This window comes from Hemibagrus wyckioides, linkage group LG22 (assembly GCF_019097595.1).
Source record: "Hemibagrus wyckioides isolate EC202008001 linkage group LG22, SWU_Hwy_1.0, whole genome shotgun sequence".
Taxonomy (NCBI): domain Eukaryota; kingdom Metazoa; phylum Chordata; class Actinopteri; order Siluriformes; family Bagridae; genus Hemibagrus; species Hemibagrus wyckioides.
The window spans coordinates 3,366,234-3,389,277 of NC_080731.1; the positions used below are offsets into that span (position 1 = coordinate 3,366,234).

The 23,044-nt window shown below is 39.0% G+C and overlaps 2 protein-coding genes across 2 annotated transcripts in view; one reads left to right on the forward strand and one right to left on the reverse strand.

Moving 5' to 3' along the window:
* Positions 1-3,959, forward strand: part of znrf3 (zinc and ring finger 3) — a 73,964-nt gene extending 70,005 nt beyond the window's left edge. The window contains exons 7-8 of the mRNA XM_058374872.1: positions 604-706; positions 792-3,959. Coding sequence (XP_058230855.1) covers positions 604-706; positions 792-2,398 — 1,710 coding nt within the window. The 3' untranslated portion in view covers positions 2,399-3,959. The remainder of the gene's footprint in view (positions 1-603; positions 707-791) is intronic.
* Positions 3,904-14,725, reverse strand: coq5 (coenzyme Q5, methyltransferase). The gene is made up of 7 exons (XM_058374873.1): positions 14,499-14,725; positions 12,336-12,485; positions 11,959-12,180; positions 9,850-9,956; positions 9,215-9,303; positions 8,946-9,057; positions 3,904-7,964 (listed from the first exon to the last, which is right to left on the reverse strand). The coding sequence occupies exons 1-7, from the start codon at positions 14,701-14,703 to the stop codon at positions 7,863-7,865; spliced, it is 987 nt and encodes a 328-aa protein (XP_058230856.1). The 5' UTR covers positions 14,704-14,725; the 3' UTR covers positions 3,904-7,862.
* Between the last annotated feature and the right edge of the window lie 8,319 nt (positions 14,726-23,044).

The window sequence follows — 23,044 nt, forward strand, 5'->3', positions numbered from 1 at the left end:
CGTGTGTGTGGGAGGTGGGGGGTGGTTTAAGTTGTTAACTTGTCCTTAATTTGTCATATATACATTACTGTGCACTTAGCATATCCCATTCTTGGGGGTTGGGGTCAAAGCGTGGGGTCAGCCATAATGAGCCATGGTCAAGGGCCCAAAGGTGACAGCTTGGCAGTGCTTGGGGCTTGAACCCTGATCTTCTGGTCAACAACCCAGAGCTTTACCCACTTGAGCTACCACTGCACTATAATGTACAGGAGTTAGGGGTTCTCCAGGACCAGGGTTAGGAACCTGTGCAGGAATTTTGGAGCGTCTTTAGAGTCTAATCAGTTGTAATATAATCAAAGGCTCCAAAATCCCTTTCTAGTGCGATTTCAAGATCGAGTCAAAGACCTTTTGATTTACACCATTTGGCAAAGTGACTTACATTTTTCTCATTTTTTATATATAACTGAGTAATTGAGGGTTAAGGGCTCAGGGGCCCAGCAGTAGCAGTTCGGTGGACCTGGAATTTGAACTCAATTGTTCAACACCTTAACTACTGTGCTACCAATCCCCCATGTTTTTTTAAAAGACCCTCCTGATTCCTTTTTTCCTTCTTGTCCATTGCAGGAATTGAGAGTCATCCCATGTGCACATCGTTTCCATAAGAAGTGTGTAGATCCGTGGCTTCTGCAGCATCACACATGTCCACACTGCAGACATAACATCATCGGTGAGCCCTTAAATCTCAATCTTCTACCTTTTACTTTTTGTACGTCTTTGCAAAATTAACTTGCGATTTTTCCTCCTGCAAACAGAGCAAAAGAAAGGAAACCCTGGCCCTGTGTGCATGGACCCGGGTAACCCGGGGCTCCACAGTCGACAGCCGAGGGTAGTCCTTCCTGTTCACTACCCAGGACGAGTGCATCGAGCTGGACAAGTGACCGCGTTTCCGACTCGTACTAGCATGGATCCTCACGGGAACCCAATTACTGTATTAACAGTGGACCAACATCCGGATCAGAACCTTTACCCCACGCAGACTAATTTCATTCGGAGTTACCACGGCATGAACCCTCATCACTGCACCCTAGAGCATCGAGCACTTCCTTACCCCCAACCTCACGCCTTCAAACGCCCCAAATTCCCTCGCAACTTCTCTCGTGCAGCTTGTTTCTCTCAGTACGAGACCATGTATCAGCACTACTACTTTCAAGGGTTGACCTTTCCCCAGCAGGAAGGACAGCCGGGTAACACCACCCACAAGGGCCACACCAGATCCTTCCAACCCGGACTTCTGTACCCTACCTTGGTGCACATGGCAGCACCTTCCTCTTCCCGTCTAGTGGACTCTGGAAGCACCTCGGGGCTAGGATGTTATCACGGACACGGCCGATCCGTGTGTAGCGGATATCTCGCAGATTGTCCTGGTAGCGATAGCAGCAGCAGTAGCAGCAGTTCAGGACGATGTCATTGCTCCTCCAGTGACTCCATGTTGGATTGTACGGAAGTGAGCAATCAGGGAGTTTACGGAAGCTGCTCTACTTTCCGGAGTTCTCTAAGCAGTGACTATGATCCGTACGTCTATCGGAGCAAAAGTCCCTGCCGTGGAGTGGCTGGAGAATCCGGCTCGGGATTCCCGGCGACGTCGTCCGTTACCGACGACATACTGGCTCCTGTTTCAGGAGGAACAGACTGCATTCCGCCTCCTGTAGGAGCCTGCTACAATTCGGGGGACCAGCTATCAAATTGCAGCCTCGAGCCCAACTGCAGTAGCCACTCGTCACTGGAAACCAGGGAAATCACTAGCACTACCTCACCCCCAGTTCTAGAGGGAACCGTGGAGCATTGTGGGGAACAAGGGGCAGCATGTAGCTGTTGTTTTGAGGTTCCTCCTCTGAGCATGGAGCGTAAAGGACAGGAAGGAGCAGACGTCGGGGTAGGACGTTGCCGACGAGGCACCGAGTCTCAGAACGTGTCCGTTGCTTCTGCGCAGAACTTTTACGCTACTAGCAATGAACTCATGTCACCTGCTGAGCGTGGTAGCTATGACGGACTGCCTTGCTGCTTCTATACGGAAATGAAAGTACACAGAGGAAGCGTCGGACGTTACGCCGAGGACTATTCCGTAAACGTTCACTATGCCCAAACAGACAGCGAAGGCTGCTCGGGGCAAGGCTGCTGCGAACTCGCTCAGCGAATACCCATAATCCCAGAGGACACGGACTGCGAATTGGGTCTCGTTCCCGAGCCTCAAATGAACCTTCTAACGGGACAGAACAGGACTTCTTTAGACACTAATCAAGGTTTTTTCACCTCAGGACAATGCAGAGGTCAAACATATCATCAGCAGCAAGACGAGGAAGCGAGGGCGCTGTTTTCCTCACAGTTTAAAACGAACAAATCCACAACTGAGGGGTTGTAAGGGAAAAAAACTAGAACGATGTCACGATTCAAAAAAAAGTTCATCAGAATTTGCACGTTTTTGGTTTTGTTTTAGTTTTTTTCTCGAAGAATTGTGAATGGCTAACATTTAAGCTGGGGGCGGGGTGGCGGAGTTCTCACTCACTGCTTTTCTCATGAATTCAGTTTTGCCTCCTTTAGAAATGTCTGGAAGCGTTCTTCTGAAATGGAAATGATTCCTCTTATGGTTTCATTTTCAGTTGATTCTCACCTTTCACAGCCGACACTTCAGGTGAAGGAGTTTAGAATCATTTCGGTCAGAAACGTGCGACACGTGGGCGACTTGGTCCGTCGTTAATCACCTAGATAAATAAAACCAAAAGCGAGCATTTCAGAGGAAGCTGAGCGTGAGCCATTTCGGGGGAAACTTGTAATCGTCCATCACACGATCCCATCTCGCCTCGTCCTCTCCTTTTTCTCTCAGGGTCACTGCCTCCGTAGTACAGAAACAGACCAAGATTAACCCTTTTTTGTTGTTGTTGTTGTTGTTGTTGTATTAATATAAGCAGGAGACTACTGAGCTGTCTGTACTATACACCAAAGTTTAGCTAGTCTCCAACGTGCAGTTCAACACTTTACATCACCAGAAATTATCATTCAAAAATTAGTGATTTTGTTTGGGTTTTTTTTTAAAGAAAATATTCTGGGTGTTTGGTGCACTTGCATTTTTTTATTTTATTTTAAATAAAAACACACAATTTCACCTTTAGACTGAAAAGGCCAAAGGTTTAAGGAGACACAAATGCAGTTTTTTTTTTAATGCATCACACAGTTATTGTTATAAAATGACTTCACACACACACCTTCATGCCTTTCTGTTTTACAGAATATTTTACGCTGTTTCTATGAAATGTACCCTTACGGCTTTCACGGGCGGAATATCGTGTCGGAATAACTTTTATTTATACGTCGATTATTATTATTACAGTGCTGTAACACACAAAAAAGAAGAGAGTCTAATCTTTTGCCTTCCGTAGATTTATGTACTGCAAATGAAATATAGCATTTTTTCGGGGTACTTGAGTCACTATTTAATTTTTTTTTGTATTGTTTGTAGCACTTAAGAAGATTGTATAAAAGAACATTATGTACAAAAAAATTAATATTTTGTAATTTTTTTTTTTTTTTAAAGATATAATTATTTTCTCCATCATTTCTCATTCTTCAGATGTTAAAGCAGGCTAGAGCTCAAGCCGTGTATATATTGGTGCGTCTGTATAGCAGCACATTTCATAAATGGAAATATGTTCTCTGAATATTTATTATTGACTAATATATATTTATCTGTAAGCCATGTCTTATGTTCAGAGCGTCTGAAGAAGTTTTTTTGGAGTGTTTGCTTTTGGAGATCACTAATATGAAAACTTTTTTTTGTAAATACATGGTAATTGCACATGAGATGATATAAATATCCACTGACCAAAAACCTGCTTTTAAGATTTTTAGTACTATACAGTTTTGTAACAAAGTGTACAAAGATTTGGAAAAAAAAACAATATATGGATTTTATTCAATTGAAAATACTTGTCTTTCTTTGTGTGTGTCTTTTTTTATCTCTATTTATTCTAATTGTCTTTTCTTCATCTCCATTTTCCAGGTAGATACACTATATTCTTAAACGTTTTGGGACACCCTTCCAAATTCAGGTGGTGTATTTCAGAGGTCTGGGCTCGGCCCCTTAGTTCGTGGGTTGACTCAAAACAGCTTTGACTGAAAAACGATCCTAAAATTCAGAAACACGCTTCGCTCGGCTTTCCACTGACGCGAACAAGTTTTGAACGGCTCCCAGATGTACGCGCAACTTAGCTGGCGTTTGGTTCGGTTCATTTGTATGCTGAAAATGCCTTGTATGCTGAAGCTAATTTCTTACAAAATTTTAATTCTTAAGGTGAGAATTCGTTAGGGAGGGCATGCAGAGGTTCCACTGTATATTATTAAGTTTGCTATAGTGGAAATTTAGAGGCTCAGATCTCAGCTCTGGAGGATGATCAGAGGAAACTAATCAGTTCATATCGACCTCCATAACACACAGTGTGAATTTGGAGAAGATCTGAGAAAGTCAATTTTTTCATAAAAAATTAGGAAAAAGGTAAGGGGTTAGTCTTTGCGGGTTTTTTTGGTGAAAACTTTGATCTTCTCCAAATTTTCCCCGATGTGTTAAGGAGCTCAAGACTAACAGTAATGTACTTTTGTTTTGTTCTGTCATTCCCCAAAGCTGAGATACAGCATCTATAGTGGACATAGATTACTAAACCTGGGTGTATTTTATGAGCATGATGACCAGATGAAACTAATCAGACTCCTGTGTTTGTTTGGATCTCTCTAACACACAGGATGATTTTACTGAAAATCAAAAACATAAAGGCTCAAACCAAAAATCTTACCTTATATTTGCAAAAAAAATGTGCCCAAAAATGTAAAAAAAATTTTGATGGTGAAACTACAGACTACTGGATTTTACTCTCCTAGAATCAAACAATTATAAATGATTCCTCTACTAAACCTCACTATACTCCACTACACTGATACTAGATTATCTACTGTACTGTATTCATAAGTATCTGTGTAATATAAATATGACATATAGTGTCAGATGTCTAGAATTATGGAACAAAACACCTTCTTGACCTCCTAAACATGCCGTGTGAATTTGGAGAAGATCTGGGAACGTCAAATTTTTCACTCCAAAAAACACGACGACTAACCCCTTACCTTTTCCTAATTTTTGGTGAAAGATTTGACGTTCTCAGATCTTCTCCAAATTCACACTGTGTGTTATGGAGGTCAAAATAAACTGACAAGTCTGATTAGTTTCATCTGATCATCCTCCAGAGCTGAGATCTGAGCCTCTGATTTCCACAATAAATTACCCTCAATAAAATATACAGGTTTAAGTAAACTATACAGTGCATTATAGATGCTGTATCTCAGCTTTGAGTGTGACAGAAAAAAAACAAAACAAATTACACTCCTGTGTTAGTCTTGACTTTCTTAACATGTGATATGAATTTGGAGAAGATCTGAGAACGTCTAACCCCTTATATTTTTCCTGATTTTTGATGAAAAATTCGACGTCCTCAAATCTTCTTCAAATTCACACTGTGTGTTATATGAACTGACGAGTCTAATTAGTTTCACCTGATCATCCTCCAGAGCTGAGATCTGAGCCACTCACTTACTATAAATTATCCTCAATAAAATACTCAGCTTGAGGACACAAAAAATGTGAAAAAATGAAATGGTGAGTTTCAGTAAATCTACAGATGCAGTGTACAGACTACTGGATTTTACTCTCCAGGAATCTAACAATTATAACTGATTCATCTACTAAACCTCCCTATACTGATAATAGATTATCTACTGTACTGTATTTATAAGTATCTGTGTAATATATAACACTACATCACTGTCAGATTTCTAGAATTATGGAACAAAACACCTTCTTGAGCTCCTTAACACGTGGTATGAATTTGGAGGAGATCTGGGAACGTCAAATTTTTCACCAAAAATACACAAAGACTTTTAAATAAAGACTCTTACCTTTATCTAATTTTTTAGTGAAAAATTTGAGGTTCTCAGATCTTCCCAAAATTCACACTGTGCATTGAGGTGATGAAGCATAACACAGGAGAGCAAATAGTTTTGTTCTGTCATGCTCCAAAGCTGAGATACAGTATCATATGTAATCCACTGTATATTGAGTTTGCTATAGTGGAAGTGAGAGGCTCAGATCTCAGCTCTGGAGGATGATCAGATGAAACTAATCAGACTCATCAGTTCAAACTGACCTCCATAACACACAGTGTGAATTTGGAGAAGATCTGAGAACGTCAAATTTTTCACCAAAAATTAGGAAAAGGTAAGGGGTTAGTCTTCGTGTTTTTTGGAGTGAAAAATATGACGTTCTCAGATCTTCTCCAAATTCACACGGCATGTTTAGGAGGTCAAAACTAACACACGGTATGAATTTACTGACCATTTGAGAACGTCAAATCTTTGATCCAAAAACACAAAGGCTAACCTCTTACCTTTTTTAAAGAAAACTTTTAAACTGGTCAGTTTGAGTTGAACTACACATGCAGTGCACAAGTGTTGATGGGAATATACCTATTTTATCTGCTGTTCTGTTCTTTAGTATCCATTTTATCTACTGTACTTTAGTAAAATATATTTTTTATCCGTTTTATCTATTAAACATTAAGAATAATAATTGAATCTACTTCATCATAGCGATTTGGACTGCTGTAGCATCCTGTACTGTATTTTGCTCTCCTAGAACACAACTATAAAGCTGAGATACAGATTGAGCTGAGATTTATTTATTAAACTTTACTGTACAACACAATACTGTATTTAATCTGCTCTACTGTTCTCTACTATGATACATCACACTGGAGCTCAGCTTTGGAGACTGAAGGAACAAAAAATAAGTGCATTTCTGTGTTAATCCTGGGCTCCTCAACACACACTGTGAATACTGTAAAGATCTGAGAGCCTCAAACTTGTAAATTTTCTTCTAAGGATAAATAATGTGTTGCCATAGCAACATAAATAAAAACAAACCTAACACTAGAGTTAAAATGAATAAAAATATAGTTAAACGAACCAGCATGTGTGAGTGCTTACAAAACGAGGACACGCCCATGTCGCCTTCTGTTCATGGTTCTCACAGTAAAACATGGAAATTTCCATTTCCTTTACCGCTTTCATAAAGTCTGGTGTGGTTCATGTGACACTGCCCCCTAGTGGACACACCCGTGTTACGGCAACAAAGGAAACTCGCCCAAAGAAGCATAAATCAGCCTTAAAGCTCTGCTGCACTGCTCGTGTTCGGTAAAGATGAAGCGAAGGCTAAATCCTGCTGCATTAGGATCAGCAAGTTGTTGAAGAGTGCTGTTGGTAATGTAGGAAATTGTAAACAACAACAACAACAATAATTCAGTCTATCACATTCAATCTGCCACTCAAGGCAGTGAGCGATAAAGTGCACACTAATGGAGGTTCCGCCCACTTCCTACACTTCCTTAACTTTCTCTCTCATTTGTTGTGATTGCTAGTCAGATTTAAAATGAACTCCAGATTTGTGTTGATAAAAACATTTTAATGCAAATTCCATCCGATTTTCTGTGTTTTTTAAATAATAAATGATCTTTCAGACCCTACAGCCCAACGCCCAAACCGCTAGCCATAGACGTCCCTCGCTCAGCTAGATCAGTCGATTTTTGGCGAAACGAGTCGTGATTTCTGTGGAGTCTCTGTGTATTACGAGGTTCTAGCGCACAGCCACGTAGCGTCGTGTCCGTTAAAGATCTCCGCTGAAGAGTTTTTCCTCTGATACAACATGGAGTCCTCTGTGTGCGTGTGTGTGTGTGTGTGTGTGTGTGTGTGTGTCCACACAATCCATCTATGGGAGTTTGAGATGAACATCAAAGCTTGAACCCTGAATGAAGAGCAACGATTCCTCCACTGAGATTAGTGTACTGCACATGGGAGAAACCAACGTCCTCCATCATTTCCTTAAAGGTTTCCTGGTTAAAAAAGGAAAAAAATGGGAATGATATTAACTGTGCATTTGTAAATTGTTTATTTGAACATCCCTACACACACCAATAAATCCATCCATCCATCAAACATCCACCTATTCAGCCACACAAAAAGTCCACCCATCCATCCATCCAACAAACAATCCACCTATACGACCATTTAAAAATCTATCTATTGGTACATTAAATGAACAACCATCCATTCATTCCATCTAACAACATCCAACCATCAAAACAGTCCAAACGCAGCATCCATTCAATACAAACCTCCACCTATCCAGTTATACAAAACATCCATCTATCCATCCATACAAAACATCCATCTATTCATTCACCAATCCATCCATCCATCTACAAAATAACTCCATGAATCTAATAAACCACCCATCCATTCATTCATCTAATAATCCATTCAGCCAATAAATCATCACTCTATCAAACAAACCATCCATCCATCCATCCATCCAAGTAACCACCTATACAGCCATGAATAAAAATATTTCCATCCATTCATCCATCCATCAAATAAACCACCCATTTATCTAACAGTCCATCCAACAAGCCATTAATGTATCCAACTATCAAACAAGTAGTCCATCCACCTATTCATCCATCCATTTATCCATCCATCCATCATACAAACAGACCATCCATCCAATCTTCAAACAATATAACACATCATCCATTCAACAAACAATCCATCCACCTATCCATCCATCCATCCATCCATCAATCTGTCAGACAATCAAATATACCAGTTATTTAGCAAAACAAAACATCCATCCATCCATCTAAACATCCATTCATCCATCCATCAATCCATCCATTCATCTAAACATCCATCATCCACCATACATCCATCCATCGATCTATCCATCCATCCATCCATCTAAACATCCAAACATCCATCCCCCCAACACAGCATCCATCCATCTTGAGTAAAACCCTACAGAATGATGATGTTACCTGATCAGGAAACTTGCGGATGCTCTCCACCAGATACTGATACGACTTCCAGTCTCCAGCGATCACCTCACCTAGAACTGGAATCATCTGGAAACTGTAGGCATCATAGAGCCTGCAGAACACATCACCACCACCGACATGAATCCAGCTTAACCGTCTCTCACAAAAACGAGTAAAAAATAAATGAAAGAAAACTTCCTTCACATGTTCAATACAATATTCACCAACCCGGTGGTGTGTGATGGTGAGAGGTACATTAGACCACTGACCTGGACAGAAGAGGGTTGGACACTTTGCTGAACTCTAGACACATGAAACGTCCACCTGGTTTAAGCACACGCAGAGCTTCCTGCAGAGCCTACACACACACACACACCGTCCTTATTCACCTTTACAGTACACAAGACCAGGAATATTTAATAAAATATACCACCACCTCATTGAAGATGATGTAGTATTGTATGCTTTATGTGTTTTATTTATTTTATTTAGTGGTGGCTCAAGTGGTTAAGGCTTTGGGTTGTTGATCAAAAGATCAGGGTTCAAGCCCCTGCACCACCAAGCTGACACTGTTGGGCCCCTGAGCAAGGCCCTTAACCCTCACTGCTCCAGGGGCACTGTATCATGGCTGACCCTGAGCTCTGACCCCAACCTTGAGTTAGGATATGTGAAAAATCTAAATAACCAAGATTTTCTCGACTTTTTCTCGTTATGCAAATGAGTGTACTGATAATCAGATAAACAGAGTGTTAATTGCAGTATGAAAGACGTGTATGAGGCGAGTGTATCTGGAAACAATAATCATTCATTTGATCTAATTTGACCTACGTGATCTTCCCAGGAAATAATAGATAATAAATAATCTATATAAATTGGTGTATTTGTTAATAAAAGCCGTCTTTACTTGCTCGATGTGAGTGACGTTCCGGATGCCGAAGGCGATGGTGTAAATGTCAAATTGATCATCGTCGAACGGAAGCTCCTCGGCGTCACCCACTACCCACGACAAGCCTGCACACACACACACACACAAACTTACAGATAGGTTAAGGACTAGAAGCTCACAGGTTATGAGAATTGTAACCTACAAAGCAACCTATCTGTTAGATGAGCATTATTATTATTATTATTATTATTATTATTATTATTATTATTATTATTATTATTATTATTATTATTATTATTATTATTATTATTATTATTATTATTATTATTATAGTCCTCTGAATCTTTTTTATAACAGAGTCGTCTTCTTCTTTCGGCTTTTCCCTTCAGGGGTCTCCACAGCGAATCATCTCTCTCCACCTATCCCTATCTTCTGCATCCTCAACACATCCATAACATCCTTGTACCTCCTCTTTGGCCTTCCTCTTTGCCTCCTGCCTGACAGCTCCATGTCCAACATTCTCCTACTATACCAATATACTCACTGTCCCTCCTCTGAACATGTCCAAACCATCTTAATCTGGCCTTCCTAACTTTGTCCCCCAAACGTCCAACATGAGCTGTCCCTCTGATGTACTGTAACCATCAAAACAGTCCAAACGCAGCATCCATTCAATACAAACCTCCACCTATCCAGTTATACAAAACATCCATCTATCCATCCATACAAAACATCCATCTATTCATTCACCAATCCATCCATCCATCTACAAAATAACTCCATGAATCTAATAAACCACCCATCCATTCATTCATCTAATAATCCATTCAGCCAATAAATCATCACTCTATCAAACAAACCATCCATCCATCCATCCATCCAAGTAACCACCTATACAGCCATGAATAAAAATATTTCCATCCATTCATCCATCCATCAAATAAACCACCCATCAATTCATTCATTCAACAATCCATCCATTAAAAACTTCATAAACATCCATCCATAAAAACCATCCATCCATTTATTTATCTAACAGTCCATCCAACAAGCCATTAATCTATCCAACTATCAAACAAGTAGTCCATCCACCTATTCATCCATCCATTTATCCATCCATCCATCATACAAACAGACCATCCATCCAATCTTCAAACAATATAACACATCATCCATTCAACAAACAATCCATCCACCTATCCATCCATCCATCTATCCATCAATCTGTCAGACAATCAAATATACCAGTTATTTAGCAAAACAAAACATCCACTCGTACTCGATGTACTCGTTCCTAATCCTGTCCAACCGTGTCACTCCCAAAGAGAACCTCAACATCTTCAGCTCTGCTACCTCCAGCTCTGACTCCTGTCTCTTCCTCAGTGACACTGCCTCTAAACCATACAGCATGGCCGGTCTCACCACTGTCTTGTACACCTTCCCCTTGATTCTCGCTGAAATTTTTCTATCACACAGAACTCCCCACACCTTTCTCCACCCATTCCAACCTGCCTGCACTCGCTTCTTTACCTCTTTCCTACACTCTCCATGACTGTTGACCCCAAGTACTTAAACTCCTGTACCTTCTTCACCCTGTAATCTTACTGTTCCACTTCCCTCCCTTTCATTCACACACATGTACTCAGTCTTACTACCACTGACTATAACAGAGTATAAATTATTATTATTATTATAATTTAGCTCTCTGTATATTTTTGTATATTTATATAACATTATAAAATATTATAATTATTTAGTCCTCTACATAGGCTTGCATATTTGTATAACAAATTATACATTATTACTATTATTATTGTTTTTATTAATTATTTTGTTATTTTCATAACAGACTAAAAAGTATTATTATTGCTATTATTCTATATTTGGCCTCCTGGTGGTCCAGCAGCAGGATCTCACCCCCTCATTAACAATTAATAATATTTACAATAATTAATATTTCATTTTAAATATTAAATAATTTCTGTACATATCACGAATCGTTACACTTCTAAAATTAACCAACCACAGAAGTAAGAAATAAACAAACAAACACACAACATGACTCCGGTTTGATTAAACAGTGTGAAGAAAAATCTCTTGTGTGTGTTAAAGAGTGTGAGACTGTACCTGTAGTGATTCCGGCGCTCTCTGCCCGTTCTTTCCCCACCTTCAGCATTTCTTTATTGATGTCACACACCACCGCTCGAGATTCTGGAAGCTCCGCCCCCTCCGAGCCATAACCGGCGGAGATGTCCTGCCACGAAGGCGTCTGATTGGCCCGTGCTCTCCGACGCAGCTGCATGTCACGCACCGAACGTGTGTAATTCAGGAAACGGAAGGAGATGTCACCTAGACAACACACACACACAGACACACACACACACACACACATACATACACACACACAAACACACTTTCTTCATCAGAAACTGATAAATACAGCACATTCACCCATTTCTCTGTCCGAGTGTTTTTTTAATGCTGTATGTATTGAAGGTGTGTACCGGTGCCCCCGGCCGTGTCCAGCAGCCGGAGCCCAGGCTGAGGGTTCATCACACGCAGCAGTGTGTCTTTCCACAGACGATGGATGCCCAGACTCATCGCGTCGTTCATCACATCATACTTCTGAGCAACGCTCTCAAACACTTTATACACTGAGGAACACACACACACACACACACAAACGAGTGTGAGACCAGAATTTCACTCCCTTACATGGCTGGAGTTCCACAGACATCTGAAGTGACATTTAACTGATATAGATGCTGAATCTGAACAAAGCTAGTAAAAAAACTTTTTTAGGAGGGAAGGAGGATGGATAGGTGGATGGATGGATGGATGGCTGGATGAAATAATGAATGAATAAAAAAGGGATGGATGGATGGATGGATGGATGAATGAATGAATGAATGAATGAATGAATGAATGAATGAATGAATGAATGAATGAATGAATGAAAAAATTGATGGATGATTGAAAGAAAGAAAGAAAGAAAGAAAGAAAGAAAGAAAGAAAGAAAGAAAGAAAGAAAGAAAGAAAGAAAGAAAGAAAGAAGTAGTTAATAGTAGTTAACTGTAGACACATCTGTAATAAACATCTGTAATAAACATCTGTACTGAACATCTGTAATAAAGATCTGTAATAAACATCTTTAATAAAGATCTGTAATAAACATCTGTAATGAACATCTGAAATGAACATCTGAAATGAACATTGATCTGAACACTGGCTGGAAAACGGAAATTATTTCTCGTCTTAATCTTTCATTCTAACGTAATGAACTGATGCTGCAGTGACACTGGGTCGCCTGTAGAGGGAGACATTTACTCGTGAATCTGCACAGAACCCTGCCAGCTGCGCCAGTGATGATGATGATGATGATGATGCTGTAAACATTGTCAGTGTAAACTCCGCTTTATAATTTAATCAACATTTACAGAAAACACATTATTTGAATCATTATTTCTAGTAGCCTGTGAACAGAGAACATTACAGCACAGAGTAGATTACAGCACAGTGTCTCCACCCTGCTCCTCTGGAGAACCCCATTTTCAATTCAGTTCAAAAAACTTTAGTTATCCCCAAGGGGCAATTTAAGGCACGCAGGGTAGTTAAAAAAATCTGTGCAAGTACAATATACAATAAAATAACATAAATAAAATACTATCGTTGTATGATGATAAATGGAATAAGTTTGTTAGTGCAAAAGCTTTGGAAGCTTTGGGTTAGAATGTGGAGAATAGTGAGTACATGTTTTTCCTTGCTCTAACTAAGCAACAAACGAGTAAACATAAGATTCAAGATTCAAGAAGCTTTTATTGTCATTTCAACCACATACAGCTGGCGCAGTACATAGTGAAATGAAACAACGTTTCTCCAGGACCTGGTGCTACATAAACATACAACAACATACAACAACTGAGAAAGACATAAACACACACTGTCTGTCTGTCTGTCTGTCTCTCTCTCTCTCTCTCTCTCTCTCTCTCTCACTGTGTCTCTTTCTCAGTCAGTCTGTCTGTCTGTCTCTCCCTCTCTCTCTCAGTCTCTCTCTCTCTCTCTCTGTGTCTCTTTCTCAGTCAGTCTGTCTGTCTGTCTCTCCCTCTCTCTCTCAGTCTCTCTCTCTCTCTCTGTGTCTCTTTCTCAGTCAGTCTGTCTGTCTGTCTCTCCCTCTCTCTCTCAGTCTCTCTCTCTCTCTCTGTGTCTCTTTCTCAGTCAGTCTGTCTGTCTGTCTCTCTCTCACTGTCTGTCTGTCTCTATCTCTCTCTCACTGTCTGTCTGTCTCTATCTCTCTCTCACTGTCTGTCTGTCTCTATCTCTCTCTCACTGTCTGTCTGTCTCTATCTCTCTCTCACTGTCTGTCTGTCTCTATCTCTCTCTCACTGTCTGTCTGTCTCTATCTCTCTCTCACTGTCTGTCTGTCTCTATCTCTCTCTCACTGTCTGTCTGTCTCTATCTCTCTCTCACTGTCTGTCTGTCTCTATCTCTCTCTCACTGTCTGTCTGTCTCTATCTCTCTCTCACTGTCTGTCTGTCTCTATCTCTCTCTCACTGTCTGTCTGTCTCTATCTCTCTCTCACTGTCTGTCTGTCTCTATCTCTCTCTCAGTGTCTGTCTGTCTCTCTCTCTCTCTCTCACACACACACACACACACACACACACACACACCTCTTTCTGCTTTCTCCTCTTCCGTCACCGTCTCGAATCCAAAATGAACGTCTTTTCCTTCCGAAACTCCGACGTAGCTCCGACATATCGACCCTTCTGCAGAATAATAAAGTGATCCTCTAACCCGGGTCCTGCACACTGACTGGACATTCCGAGCTGGACAGTAAAGTGCTTTTCGCATGAGAACTCTAAAGGACGCCGCCATCTTGCTCTGATGGCGATGGCGTTCGACGTCATAAATGCGCGACAGTCAAGGCGCTTCACGCAGCAATAGGCGGCGGTTGTGTTTGTAGTTTAGAGAAAAATAAAAACATTTATATGATTTTTTAAAACGTTTATTTAAACTTTAACACGTCATATTATACATTGCAAATTGTTAAATAAAGAATTCCTCAAGAAACAAAAACGAATAAACAAAATTAGCATCAAATAATAAAATAAACTTTAAATACGACAAACAACAACATTTAAAAATTCCAAGACAAATCAAACTTCCCTTTATACTATCTCTGTCCTTCATAATTATCTTTCATAATTTTAGTAAAATAGAATCAAGTTTAAACTCATTAATGAAGGTAAACAAACAGGAAAATACTTCACAAAGTTCTTTAGTTTTTTAAAGTGCTTTATATATAAATACACCAAACAGGCATAACATTATGACCACTAAGAGGTGCTGTGAATAATACTGATGATCTCCTCATCATGGCACCTGTTAGTGGGTGGGATATATTAGAGGCAGCAAGTGAACATTTTGTCCTCAAAGTTGATGTTAGAAGCAGGAAAAATGGACAAGTGTAAGGATTTGAGCGAGTTTGATGAAGGGCCAGATTGTGATGGCTAGACCACTGGATCAGAGCATCTCCAAAACTGCAGCTCTTGTGGGGTGTTCCCGGTCTGCAGTGGTCAGTATCTATCAAAAGTGGTCCAAGGAAGGAACAGTGGTGAACCACAGGGTCATGGGTGGTCAAGGCTCACTGATACACGTGGGGAGTGAAGGCTGGCCCGTGTGATCCGATCCAACAGACGAGCTACTGTTGATCAAACTGCTGAAGGTGTTAATGCTGGTTTTTGATGCAACTGGCAGGTTTTTATTTTTGACTATAAACATGATATTTTATTAAGATTCCATTCAAACAAACTTTATAATAAAGTATATATATATATATATATATATATATATATATATATATATATATATATATACAATAAAGTCCCTATAACAAGGTAAGCTATTATTCTGCTATAAAATTCTGATGTCATGTTTGATAATTAAATTAAATGTATACAGGTAGCTTACGTAGTGTGCGCGTGTGTGTGTGTTGGGTGGGTGTGTGTAAATAGTGCCCTTTGCACGAACCCATTTGTTTTGGGTTTTCTGTTTGTTATCGTATTAGTTATCACAGTATGTATTCTGGGACAGTATTTTTTTAAATGGGCAGGTTTTACGCTATGGTTGGGCTGGAAATCTTCAGTCCAATCTGGCAACACTGGACTGGACAGATAACATGGATGCAATCGACAAGAAATGACAGACCAGACTCTTTCTGCTGAGGAGATGAAGGTTTTTTGGAGTGCACAGAGCATTACTCAAGACCTTTTTCGACTGTGGTGGCCTCAGCCATCTTCTATGAAGTGGTCTGCAGCAGACAGGAAGAACCTGGACAAGCTAATCAGGATCAGGAAGGCCAGGTCAGTCCTGGGGATGGACACAATACTGGAGGTGGGAGAAAGGAGGATGGTAGGTGAGCTATCATCCTTGCTGGAGAACGACTCTCACCCCCGTATGACAGAGTTACTTCTCTGAGCAGATATAGAAGGTCTTTTCTCCCTATTAGACTTGTGTAGTGATTGTAGTGATTTTTATACTGTGTTATAACTGTGTTATAACCTGTCATCATAATACACATTGATGTGTGTGATATTGTATATTGATATTGTGATAGTGCAATTACAACAATTTAAATTTGTTCAATAACCTAATGCAATTGTTTGTTTGTGAAATTATTATTATTGCTATTTGACTTTCTTCTGTATTTATTTAGAGTTTTTTAATCTCAGCTTCATATATTTGCACATTTTTTTCTTCTTTTCTCGCTGCTGTAACATGGAACTTTCCCCACTGTGGGACGAATAAAGGCTTATCTTATCTTATCTTATCTTATCTTATCTTATCTTATCTTATCTTATCTTATCTTATCTTATCTTATCTTATCTTATCTTATCTTATCTATAATCTCTATAAAGAAATTACGCTGATCTATTAGTTGCTCAGAAGCTCTTGGTTGCACTATAGCATGTTGATAGATAGATAGATAGATAGATAGATAGATAGATAGATAGATAGATAGATAGATAGATAGATAGATAGATAGATAGATAGATAGATCTGTGTAAATAATCTCTCTCTCTTTCTCTCTCACTTGACTCTCTTTCTTTTCACTCCTTACACATTGCTCTTACTCTCTTCTCTCTCTTCACACACTCCTCTCTCTCCTCTCTCTCTCTTTTTTCTTCTCTTTTCTTTCTTTCTCTCTTCTCTCTCCTCACACCCCTCTCTCTCTCTCTCTCTTACTCTCTCTCTCTCTTTCCTCACTCTCTCCACTCTCTCTCTTCTAAATGCTCACACATTGCTCTCTCTCCTCACACGCTCTCCGATGGATGGATGGATGGATGGATAGATAGATACTTTATTCATCCCAATGGGAAATTTACAAAGAAAGAAAGGTCATTATTTACATTTACATGATTTCCTGTCCAGTGTCACCCAAATGAGGATGAGGTTCCCTTCTGATCCTGGTTCCTCTCAAGGTTTCCTCCTCAGATCATCTCAGGGAGTTTTTCCTCACCACCGTCGCCTCAGGTTTCTCATTAGGGATTAATATTAGGGATAAATATTAACTTAACTTCAAACTATATCATTTTTATTCTATCTTTCTGTAAAGCTGCTTTGAGACAATGTCCATTCTTAAAAGCGTTATATAAATAAACTGAATTGGATTTGAAAATATATTACATTCATATAACACCTGTATTATTAATCCTCTTGTGATTCCAGCTCCACACAGTCTACAGTCACGCTTCTGTTCCCACACTACAGGCAGCACAGAAAGGCCAGCAAGTCCTTCACACTCCTGAACTCCTGTAGTGTAATGTAGTGAAGAATACGAGATGAAGATGCCCCCCCGAGTCTGAGACGCTCGAGTCAGGGAGGTCCCATAGTCTCGGTTTACATCATGACAAAGCCTTCAGCTGGAGCGGGTTGGCTCTGAAAGGACTCTAAACCCGAGGGAAAGGTGTTGTTTCACACACCGTGATTCTCTTCTCCTCAGGAGGATCAGGTCTCATCAGGACCACAAACGCTGCCATTCAGCATGAAACTGAAACTGGACCCGGGTGCAGAGTTTGGTTGCTTCATTAAGGGCTTTTTCAGCACAACCTGAGAGTGATATAATGGCACTGGAACCTACAGCAATGAGAGATCTGAACATGTCAGTGGTTTTACACGTGATTAAATTAAACCAGAAATGATCTGCTAACCACAAATGTGCCTCAGTGACAAAAAGGGTTCGTTGGGGTTTAGTTTTGTAGCGGAGAAAGGGAAGACTCCTGTTTAGCACAGTGTGTGTGTGTGTGCGCGTGTGTGTGTGTGTGTGTCACAGTCACAATGCCTCAATCACACTACACTTTAAATCTGCACTTTATTGACATGATAGTCATACTGTACTGCCACTGATCCAGCTCATCTTTCCCCTTATGCTACTGTACAGATTATTGTTTTTATTATTGTAACAATATTTTGGTTTTAATATTTTTATTGAATTTTTAATATACATATACAAAACATTACAAACCCCCAGCCCTTACCAACAAAAGCCTAGAGAAGCGCTTGTGCTGTCCATTAAATCTGATAAGAATTACACATAAAAAATAATAATAATAATTAAAAAAATAAATAAATAATAATAAAAATAATAAGGGGGGGGTTCAATAATAATTATCTAATTACATCTTAAAGAAGTTTTTTCTGATCGTCTTAATGAGTACCTAATCTTTTCAAAGTAGAGACAATGTCGTACACTAACACAAATAAAATGTAAATTTCTTGAGATGTTTTAATAGTTATCTACTAAAATAGACAAAAGTGTTTTAGCCATGAAGCTAAAACCAGTCAGAGTTGAATGAACTTTTCCTCCTCAGCACAGGGTTCAGTGTCACTCCAGCATCAGACTCAGGAAGGGGGCGTGGCCTAACCTGTGCAGCTCTTTTCAATTCAATTTTCCAATTAAATTTTTTTTTTTTTACAAACTTTTATACAAACAGCTGTAAAATTTTACCCCTCTTGTCTTTTCATAAGAATGTGTGAATGAAAGAAAACCTGATTCTTTTGATCAGTTAGCGATTTTAGGTTTAAATAAAATAAAATAAAATAAAATAAAATAAAATAAAATAAAATAAAATAAAATAAATAAATAAATAAATAAATAAATAAATAAATATTCAGTGATTGCTAACTTTAATATGCTTGAACCTGTAAAGATAAAAGAATACAAGATAGAAGACTGGGGTAAGTTAGAATTTACAAAACAGACAAACAAAAACAGAATGCAGTGTTTCATTTAAATTCTTAATAATAAATAATTAAAAAATAATAAATAAATAATAAAATAATTATTTTAACATAAAAAAAATGCTAGCAAAAACAAAAACAAAGATGAACAAGCAAACATTAATAAATAAATAAATAAATAAATACGGCATGTTTTGTTAAGGTCAGTGGGGAGAACTAACCTGTGGTCAGTGAGTCATTGGTCCATTATATGATCGTCGATCCTTAAATCCTGCTATCAGTAGGGGGCGCTACAGGATTCACCATTCTCAAACCAAACCTCAAACCGGTACGAGCTCTGTCTAATGATAATAATAATAATAATAATAATAATAATAATAATAATATAATCTTTCTGCATATGGATCTTCAGAAATCATAAACAAATGTTAAAAACTTCTATCTTAAAAAATCTAAATCAGACTGCACTACTGAATCCTCATTGAGTTCTGTGTAAAGACATTTCTGTTTCGACTGACACACTGCACTAACACCAACCTAACCTTTTTTATTTATCATACGCTGAAATGATGAAAACAGTGTAAAAGAAAAATATCACTACATGTAATATAATTAAAACACATGAGGGGAAATAAGTTTAGTGTATTCTCAGTCAAATCACTGGGATGAGATTTTCTGATGTTTGATGTCAATATTAAACTAAAACTCTTGATCTGTATCTGCAGGTGCTGCTGCCATGTGATTGGCTGACTGGATAACTGCATGAATGCACAGCTCTACAGGTGTTCCTATTAAAGTGGCCAAATTAAGCTTTTTGTTGTTGTTGACATCATCACACTCTAATGAAAGGGTTGATTATCATACCAGGAAACTCACCTTCCGCTGTGTGTGTGTGTGTGTGTGTGTTTGTGATGAGTTGATGGACTGGCCTGGAAAGAAATGTCTCACACGTGACACATCAATACACTCTTTGTTTGGATATTCGAACTGCGACTGCGAGTCATTTCACAAGCATTCAGACAAGAACGTTCACAATTCACTTTATGCCCACACACACACACACACACACACACACACACACACAAAACTGTTTTGCTGTACTTGTGGTGATCAAATATCTTAGTAGGAGTATAAAAATTCAGTCCCACTGAGAAAGGAGTGGCCTATATATCTGACATCTGTCAATAACTGTGAAAGAAGTGAAAGAGATGTTTGTCAGTCCCTAAAAGGGGTGTGGCCTTGCATCTGTCTCATACAGCGAAGGAGGTGTGGCCTATATGTTTGTCATTCCCTAAAGTGAAGAAGTGTGGCTTACATATATATATATATATATGTTTGTCAGTCCCAAAAAAGAAGGGTATGGCGTATCTGTCCTTTACAGTGAAGGAGGTGTGTACTATATGTCTGTCAGTCCCAAAAAATAGGTGTGTGGCCTTGTATTCGTCCTGTACAGTGAAGAAGGCGTGTCTGTCTTAGTGAAGGTGTGGTCTGTGTCCCTCTCAGTTCCACTGAAGGTGACCTCTGTATCTGTCAGTCTTAGGGCATGAGGCGTGGCCTCTGTACCTATCAGTCTTAGTGAATGAGGTGTGGCCTCTGTACCTGTCAGTTTTAGTGAAGGAGGCATATCCTCTGTACCTGTCAGTCCTAGTGAAGGACGCATGGTCCCTCTACCGGTCAGTCCTAGGGTATGAGGTGTAGCCTCTCTACCTGTCAGTCCTAAGGTATGAGGTGTGGCCTCTGTACCTGTCAGTCTTAGTGAAGGAGGCGTGGCCTCTGTACCTGTCAGTCCTAGTGAAGGAGGCGTGGCCTCTGTACCTGTCAGTCCTAATGAAGGAGGCGTGGCCTCTTTACTGGTCAGTCCTAGTGAAGGAGGCATGGCCTCTGCACCTGCCAGTTCTAGTGAAGGAGGCGTGGCCTCTGCATCTGTCAGTTCTAGTGAAGGAGGCGTGGCCTCTGCACCTGTCAGTTCTAGTGAAGGAGGTGTGGCCTCTGCACCTGTCAGATCTAGTGAAGGAGGCGTGGCCTCTGTACCTGTCAGTTCTAGGGAAGGGGGCATGAACTGGCCTCTGTCTCATATAAGGTATTTGTATGTGACAAAACCCATGGCATCTCTCTATCTGTCTGTCTGTCTATCTGTCTGTCTGTCTCTCTCTCACTCTCTCTCTTTCTCACACACACACACACACACACACACACAGCCCTAATTCCCATGTCCCCGATACGCTTCAATACACTTCCCTGTAGGAGCCGTGACTTTTGTCCCCACAATCTCTTTAGTCCCCATGAGGTAGGTGTGTGAACAGGATGCAGCCCCATGAGCTGATGAATATGAACACACACACACACACACACGCACACACACACACACACACACACACACACGCACACACACACACACGCACACACACACATCCTGAATAGTATCTTATGGCACGTTTGTCCTTCGGACATGGGAAGGTGAACACACGGTATGCAGTAAATTTAAAGAATACTGTTGCTAGGCAACTAGGAAGTATGGACCCTGTGCATTAACTAGCTACTGACCGAGGGTAATGATTTATCCAGCTAGAACAGGGTTTAACTCTTTTATACGGATAACATTAAGGATATAGTGACAATGAACATGCAACAAAAGCAACATTTCCTTCAGATTCATTATGATATATATAATGAACTCAGAAACAAGTTCCCCATAAGCCCTTGGTTGCTGTTGTAGAGAGGACATTATTTAGTTAAATTTACATTATTTCCTGTCCAGTGTCACCCAAATGAGGATGAGGTTCCCTTCTGAGTCTGGTTCCTCTCAAGGTTTCTTCTTCATATCATCTCAGGAAGTTTTTCCTCACCACCATCACCTCAGGCTTCTCATATATGTAAATGCAATGTAATATATAAAGCAATGTAAATGTTTAGGAGGTTAACATCTTGTGACTTTTTTATCGGTTTGTTTTGCTGACTGTAATGTAAGAGGAATAAAACACGGTGCTTCAGGGAGGCAACAGAACCTTAAACAAAATGCTTAAATACTTTCTGAATCAGATGATTCCATAGACTTCCTTCCCTTTCCTAGCTATAAAGCAAATTCTATTTTCTTTGCATTATTATAGAAATTCTATTATTAACATATTTATCCTTTTATTTTACACTTGTTTTATTCTTATTGATTCTATTTTTATGACATAAATAATCCATATAACTCTGAAAATACTCTGAAATAAATTACAAATACCCCATTAAACATCCGGTATGCCATTTATGCAGAACTAATTCACAGTGAATTTATTTTAATTTAATTTATTTATATTTACTACAATTCGATTTCAATTCAATTTTCTTTGTATAGTGCCTTTTACAATGGACATTGTCCCGAAGCAGCTTTACAAAAGAAGAGAAACAGAGAAAGGAGAGAGAAAAAAATTAAATGAATATTAAAATGATTAAAAAATTTTATTCCTAATGAGCAGTATTTCATTTATTCATTGAATTTATTTAATTTATGTCAATTTAATTTGAACTTATTCCATTTATTCATTGAATTTATTTAATTTATTTCAATTTAATTTGAACTTATTCCATTTATTCATTGAATTTATTTAATTTAAATTTAATTTTCTTTCTTTCTTTCTTTCTTTCTTTCTTTCTTTCTTTCTTTCTTTCTTTCTTTCTTTCTTTCTTTAGTGCAGCACCATAATAATAATAATAATAATAATAATAATAATAATAATAATAATAATAATAATAATAATAATAACAATAATAATAAAACGTCTATTAACTCCACTTTCCCTCACCATGGGGGTGAAAACTAATAAATAATAAGTTATTGTATATACCATAATTGCTATATAATTGGACCATAAATGAATTTCAGACTAAAAGCTGACTACATGCACTAACATTTCTCCATTCAGGATCCAAACTAAAGATATAATCAGTTCGATAGCTCCACCCCAGCGACAAGAACCACTACAGCATT